General features: G+C 42.9%; 1 protein-coding gene across 1 annotated transcript; it reads left to right on the forward strand.

Moving 5' to 3' along the window:
* The first annotated feature begins 5,158 nt into the window (after positions 1-5,158).
* Positions 5,159-7,308, forward strand: LOC140365132 (inactive serine protease 35-like). Its single transcript, XM_072451391.1, has 2 exons — positions 5,159-5,295; positions 6,046-7,308. Exon 2 carries the CDS (start codon positions 6,050-6,052, stop codon positions 7,295-7,297), a length of 1,248 nt encoding a protein of 415 aa, XP_072307492.1. The 5' UTR covers positions 5,159-5,295; positions 6,046-6,049; the 3' UTR covers positions 7,298-7,308.
* Positions 7,309-7,779: the final 471 nt, after the last annotated feature.

Here is a 7,779-nt window from a genome sequence, read left to right on the forward strand (position 1 = left end):
ATTTCTGCTCCGGTGTTTTGATTACCCTTTTGATAAATAAACTACACGAAAGAGTTATTGACTATTGTTTGTTTGATTAGACTATGTGTAAGTCCCTGAATCGTGAAACACCCTTCAGACCTTTTTAACGAGCGCGATTAAGGACCGTATCTTAGCTCTTTGGGTTTAACCCTGGTGCCCCGTCTTGTTTCGTTTCTGCTAAGAAATCTCCCTTAATCATAAACTGAATACCTGTAGTTTGAGACCCTACAATAGCTTCCCGAGGACAGTCTGTAATACAGGAGACTGTCTATCACTATTTTTCAAGCTTTTGTAAACAGTCTATACATTTCGTCTTGTAGCCACTGGTTGGATCCAGAACATTTGTACGTGGTCGTGTCCTAGAGGAGGCTGTGGACTTTGGCTTCATAATCACCTGTGTTGAGAATCACAGTGCAGCGTCCCTTGTCCGCTGGGAGAATGTCAAAGCTGTGATCTTTTTGTAGTACCGATAGGCGGTTTGGCACTCTTCAGGGTAGCTGTGACACGTATCCTCAGGTCAGCAAATAGGTTCACCCAGCCCAGGGCATTCAGATGCTAATCAGTTACACAGGGAGGAGAGAGAGTAAGCCAGGATACAATAGGCTGATTGCCCATTAAAGGGCTGAGAGGAAACAAAGAGGCTAGTTTGATAGTAAACAAAGAGGGTTAGTTTCTGATGAAACAAAAAAAACAGTGGGTAGGGCCAACTCAGAGTAGGATACATTTCTGAGTTCCAGGTCTTGATTCGCCGATTGAGTATGACTCTCAGATGAATGTCGAAATGTTTCGTTTTTCCTAAAAAAAAAAAAAAGTCCAAGTGATTACAACTGAATATTTTTCTACAATGGAATACTCCTGGGCAAATGAGGGATTACACCGACGAGTTAAAGCCTGGTAGCATTGTTGGCTTCTAATATTTTAATTTAGCTAAGCATTAATTTTAGGTTAGTTAAAAATCTCTCATGTTGCAGTATTTTCCACTTGCAAAAGCGTAGAAGTGGACCCTACTGAAAACTCCTAGCCATCATTTACTTCAATTAAATAAAAATACTTGCAATAATAATCACAACAGCAGTTTCCTTGAAGGGCGACAGTGAAAAACAGATTCAACAATGTTCATTGGAAATTAGCTAATTTATAATGTCCCATTATCCTCTGTCCTTAGGCCCTCCTTCTTGACAAGGAAAAACTACAAAACCTCAGGGAGAACATTGAAAGAGAGATCCTATTCCCACGGTGCCAAGCCTACGAGCTCCCGGTGAAGGTTGTTGTACAGCGTGGAGAGTTTACAGGCAGATATGAGTGCAGACTTCTTGTTAGTAACCATGTTATACTTGCCGTAATCTCAGTCCCAGTTTCCCCGGTGTATGGCGCGTGCTCGATGGGATGCTGCGTTATCTGGAGGGCACAAGAACAGTTGAAACACACTGGGAAACACAACTCCTCAACTGTGCGTGTGCGCTAGACGCTTCTGCTGGTGTGTTTATTTTTGGGCCTCGCGTTCAGGGTTTGCCTTCAAATGTACAGGTGTCCAACTCGAGCGTCCAGCGCAAATTTGGACGCCACGTTCAAACCACAGCGTCCAAATTTGCGCTCGACGCCCAAGTTGGACCCCTGTAAAAAAAAAAAAAGGATGCTCATAGCGCAGGATGATTGGCTGGACGCCCAAGACACGCATCCACATAGACCTTTAATGTAAGCAGGACACTTTGACGCTGCAGTGTGAATGGGCCATCAGAGTCTCTCTCTTTGTCTCACTGAACTTGTCCTCATTTGTGTGCATTCATCTGAGTTTTGCTTTAACAACTTAAGCACTTTCTATGTGTCCATCTTGTAAATTGATCCATGACAAATCAGTCCTTCATGTATCAACATTGTCCACACACTGAAATGTGCTTGGACTTTAACTCGCTCAAACCATGACCCCCCTTCCCCACGCCCCAGTCTGAACTGACACTACACTGCAGGTCTCACTGCTCCTGTTATTACTTTTAGAAACATTTCACTTCATTCTACTATTTCTCCCACAACTATTATTCCTTCAACTAATGTTTTTGCTACTACTCTACTACCTCTTCTCTGTCTTACAGAGGCACCTGCAGAGTCCTGGCTCCAGGGCATGGTACTTGGGCCTGGCACAGAGTTATTATAGTGATGTTCAGAAGTACAGAGACAATGTATATTGGGGCTTTCCAACACAGTTTAAAGTTAATGTTAAATGTTATGCTGCTGCTGCTGCTGCTGCTGCTGCTGCTTCTGCTGCTTCTGCTGCTGCTGCCGCTGCTGCCGCTGCTGCTGCCGCTGCTGCTGCTCAGTTCTGAGCTCCTGATTTTCACATACAAAACGAGAAGTAGATAATGTGCTAACTTGTCTCTTGCTCTCACCAACTCACTACCCACAAACAGTAATTCACACCTTTGTCAGATAGCGACAACCACAACCTCCTCCAGTCAGTCTTACTTCCGGGTTGATGAGAAATAAAATATTTTAATATTAGCCGCAGAAAATGCGCATGGTCTCATTGTGTCACAATGTGCTTCTTTTACATAATACTGTTTGGTGTAAAACTCAAAATTTACAAATTTTAAAAAAAGACTTTAAAAGGGCCATCCACCCAGCCATGCACAGTGATGGGTGAGCGACGTCAAGTGTGTTGTGAAACACTGTGAAAAACAGTGTCTAAAGCCCGCACAGCATCAGAAGCATTCATCTATCACATAATTAAATTCTAGAACAGACATGTGGCAGTGACAAGCTTCTTACTGGCTTCAAATGATAAATATGATTTTATTCGAAAGTAATTTTAGTTTTAGCCTGAATGGTTTAAAACTGGGGTGTCAAATATGCAGCCCGCGGGCCGCATCCGGCCCCCCAAAACGTTTTAATCTGGCCTGCAAAGCATTTTTAATTTATATTTATTTGTTTCCGATAGCTAGATATATAGTGTTTTTTCATCGCTAGAACTACAAGTCATACAGTTGTTTGCAGCAGCCACCCCTCCCCCACGCTGCTCAGTGCTGCAGAGGACTGAGAAGAGAGGTCTGAGCGGGGAAAGAGACTTGTGGTTTTGGGAAACACGTGGAAGAGAGGAGATGATTTTGTGGACGTTAAAGCTGTGCTAAAAGCCGTGCTAATGTGATGATGACAGATCAGGGGCCACAGGTGAAAAACACAGGTCAGAGTAAGGTATGAACATGACAGAGTGAAGCTGCAGTGAAAACATTGAGTTTGATGTAAGGGGTCAGTGAATGCCAATACATTTTAGGGGTTGTGATTTATGAATTATTTTCATAGTTAATAGTGGTAAGCCTAGTATTATTATTATCAGTAGTAATGATAATAAGAATAAGAATGCATTCTAACCCCATTATAATGTATAATTTTTCTTTATTATATATTATATATGAAATATAAAAATGTAATTCAAACAGTCTTTTTGATCCTCTAACTCTAAAGCCTAGGATTAAAACTAGTAACTTTAGTCAAGAAATGCTTGGCCACTAATGAAGCCTGCGTAAATTCAGCCTGGAAGACCTAACTCCACCCATCTACGTCAAGACCACCATGGAAGGACCCCTCTCCCAAGCGCCATCATCGCACTCAAGCGGCGCCCGCCTGTCCGTCTGAGAGAGTCAGATCACTCACTTCACCATGGACTCTCCCAGGTTTCTGCGCTTATCCCAAAGAGGTTATGCAGTTTTTCCCGGCCAAGAAGTAGGGTGAAAGGTCAGGGGGCGTCTGTAGCATGGCCCTCGCACCTGCTCCTCATCCCCAATCAACGCTCCCAGTGACTCCTCCCCGCTCCAATCGGCACCAGGCGGTCACATTTAAGCCCTCAGGCAGATGGCTCGGCCGCTCAAACCGTACTGCGACCCACCACCTCCCCAGCTCCTCCTCTGCATTCCCCTCATCCTCTACCTTCTCTTCACATCTACCACCACCAGTCTCCAGGCTCCGGGGGGAGACATCTAATACAAATAGATCAAGGAGTGCCCATGATCGCAACGTCTGAGCGAGGAATAACTCACGAATAAAGCTCGCTAAACAGTCCATTCTCATGGTCTCTTTGTCTCTCCAGGGTGAAATAAGCCTTTCATTTTCAGTTCTGTGTGTTTATTGGGCTTTTATTCCCGAACTATCACTAATGTGACTGAAGAGCTGGACACTGTGAATACAGTCAGAATGTATTGAGTTTGTGTAGCAATATCAAGATGTCTGTGATAGCAACACTTCATATCAAAAGTCTATGTTCCTGTTCCTGCTGCTGATGCATGAATGTGGACTCAGTCTTTCACCTGCTGATTTGTGCAACAGTCTCCACATAGAACTATTACTGAGCTGTATAAGTCTATTTATTTCTTATATTTTTATTTGTTTTATTTGTCACGTCATGTTCGGCCCATGACCCATTGAGTGTCGAAATTCAGCCCAAGCCCCAAAATGAGACACCCCTAGTTTTAAAGATAAACAGTCATCAATTCAATTACAAAGGTATTTGTTTGAGTTCAAACCCAGGTTTAAAGGTGTATTGCCACTTGGAGCTTTGATACAGGAAGCTCTGACTGTTGTATCAGTGATATTTTTATTTAGGTCATTTAAGTAGATAATAAAAAGAAGCGGCTAAGGAACTGAGCTAAATAGTTCTGGTAGCCTTTCTGATCTCATCTGAATTGTCTATTTATGTTTTTCTTAAATTTAGACACAGAGAAGTTAGCTATCAAATTTTGCTTTATCTTCTTTTCATCCCCTAGAACATGATGGGAAGAGATTTGGTAGAAAACACAATATGGGACCACAACCAGCTCAGAACAAGTTCCTGGTGGGAAAGGGGTAAAATGTTCTGGTTTTGTGCATGTTTTGAACTGAAGGAGGAAGTAGACTAACACTGTTTACAGATTTATATCATACTAATCCCATTTATGAACTGTACTGAGAGCACATTCAATATGTCTTTGTCACGTTGTTTAGTAAGACCTATAATTGAATCTAAATGTGTGAAAACGTCTGCCCCTAGAGTTGGTAGCATGACTTTACAATAAACAACACTTCAATTGTGTGAAACATGTGACACACGTAGTTTATAGAATTTCAAATTGGACATATGCTTGGTTCATCTGCCCGCGCCTTCCCTCCTCCTCAGAGGGAAATGTTTCTGGTGTTGCTTTCAGACTGGGCTGTATATGGAGAGGACTGCCACTGGGACGTTCACTGAAGGCTGTCGGGACGCAGCGGGGTTTTTTTTGCTAAGAAGAGCAGTAAACATCACGAGTGAAGGTAGGAACAATTCAACTTAGGCTTGTGCATGCTGCATGGCATTTGCAGAATCAATCGAGTTTTTCTAATATGCTAAATAACTCTCATATTGTCCAGGTGACTTTATCTTCTAGGTTTGAAGTGACTTCATAAATAGGAATAAATAAAATAACCAATGCAATTGAAATACCTGCATCAGAATATGTCTTTCAGGTGTTAAAGGCGCCTGCACAGTGCACTTGCTCAGTGTTGCTCTGCGGCGCCCTCTTCTGGACGTTTCTTTTGTTACAGTGTAAATGATGCAGTAAAATAAAATATATGACTTATACATTCCGATCAGTTCAGGAGTATTTAGTAAAAAATAAAAAAAAGGTTTTATTTAATTTCAGTCATAATTTATCATACATAACTAAGTTTTTTGCGACAAAAACAGTCAGAAGTAAAATGCCTGTGTGCATTGGTCCATTTGCATTATACAAGTCACCTTCTTAGCATGTAAAGATTAAGCATTATTTGATCTTAATTACGTAGACATAATTATTATAAGTAACAGGAATGGACTTAGACAATGGATGGATTTTTATGTTCATAGTATCCAACTTTCTTTACCACACAAATGTTTTTTTCAATAAAACTTTGTAATTCAGACTAGTTATGTTTATAAATTGATTGATGGATAATGACAGATAGTTATTGCCATTTAATTAATGTTGTATATATTTGCTGTAAATCTATATGATTGTTGAGCCTCATGTGTTCTTTTTTATTTAGGACAATGGACCTCCAACACTCACTTTGTATTCTACTTTGCACAACTGCTCTGACTGTTTATGGAGTCCATGGAAACGGTGAGAACAGTGAAACAAACTTCTGGACTGAACAGAGCCTTCCGGTTCTGTTAGAAACAAATACAACGCCCTTGAACTCTCCTTCATTCAGTAAACAAAAGAGAGATGAGGAGTCTGGAGATTTCTGTGGCATTGAATGTCAGAGCAACCTACCGCCTTTGGACCCAACTGAACAAGAAAGACTTTTGGGGTACGAAACCTTGCACGAGAACGGCACGTGCACACACACCGATGTCACTCTGCAGAGCTACAACCAAACCACGGTGATCAAAAACACAGGAGGCCACACTCGCAGAAAGAGGCGCGTCTATGGAGCAGATGGACGATTCGTTATTTCTGACTCCTACTTTATCACTAAATACCCATTCTCCACGGCGGTCCGCCTCTCCACGGGGTGTTCTGGGGTCCTGGTGTCTCCAAAACACGTGCTAACAGCAGCCCATTGCATCCACTACGGGGGAGACTACTTAGAAGACGCAAAAAAGCTCAAAGTGGGTGTTTTGCAACTCAAGACAACGAGAAAAAGAAGAGGTCGTAAGCAGAGAGGAGAGGCTAGTGGGAAAGGTCAGATTATGGTGGATCAAGCTGCTGAAACGGATGAGCGCGGCGGGGCAAGGGCTGCAAGAATCAGGCGAAGCACAGCATCCAAAAAGAAACCCGTGTTCAGATGGACACGAGTGAAAGAAAGCAAACTTCCCCAAGGCTGGATTTACAAAGGCAGCAATCCTCTGTCCTCCGATTACAACTACGCTCTGCTGGAGCTGAAACGTCCCGTCAAGCAGAAGTACATGGAACTGGGAGTGGCGCCAGGTGATGCTTCCACAGGACGGATTCACTTCTCAAGTTTCGACGCGGATAAAAGTCACCTTGATGGACGCGGGAAGGAGAAAGTGGTCTACAGGTTCTGCTCTGTGTCACAGGAGTCTAACGATCTGATTTATCAGCAGTGCGATGCGCAGACGGGGGCTTCAGGGGCGGGGGTGTATGTGCGTCTGCGGGAGGAGGCGGGGAGGTGGCAGCGACGGGTGATCGGGGTGTTCTCGGGGGAACAGTGGGTGAAGGCGGGCGACGGCGAGCGGGAGGAATATAATGTCGCGGTGAGAATTACGCCCACTAAATATGCACAGATCTGCCACTGGATACACGGCGATGCAAAACTGTGTAAAAAGATATGAATTCCTTTCACTACATCCACTGAAAGCTCAAACAAATGACTGAAATGTTGCTTGTTGTTAAAAGCTTCTGGGACATTTTTGCTATTCGACATGTTCAGCCTCATCATGTCATAAATGGGGCGCTGGTGCTTTGAAGTTGTATCTTTTATAAACGTGTAAGTCCAAATGCGCTTTTTAATGGGCTCACCACATCCTTGTTGCCATGGAGAAGTAGGTGATTTGCCTGGAATACTCCACAGTATGGCATTATCCATCTCCACTGTAATAGCTGCTGCGCAGAGGTGTCCAAGCTTTTTCACAAAGGGCCGCATTTTGAAAGTTATACGGAGCAGAAGAGCCACAGACAACCCAACAATGAAGTGAACCATTCGAAATCTTGCATTTGACAGTTTCAATGAGCCTCCACACCTTTAATAAGACTTGGAACATTAATATTAAGTTGGTATAACATAAACATTATGTTAACAGTTTGAATTTGTCCG

The sequence above is a fragment of the Eucyclogobius newberryi genome, unplaced genomic scaffold (genome assembly GCF_026437365.1).
Source record: "Eucyclogobius newberryi isolate DKJ021-1_F unplaced genomic scaffold, fEucNew1.0.hap1 SCAF_1, whole genome shotgun sequence".
NCBI lineage: Eukaryota > Metazoa > Chordata > Actinopteri > Gobiiformes > Gobiidae > Eucyclogobius > Eucyclogobius newberryi.

What these genes read in the sequence shown, in the direction of transcription:
- LOC140365132 (XM_072451391.1), top strand. Translation starts at nt 6,050, where the DNA reads ATGGACCTCCAACACTCACTTTGTATTCTACTTTGCACAACTGCTCTG.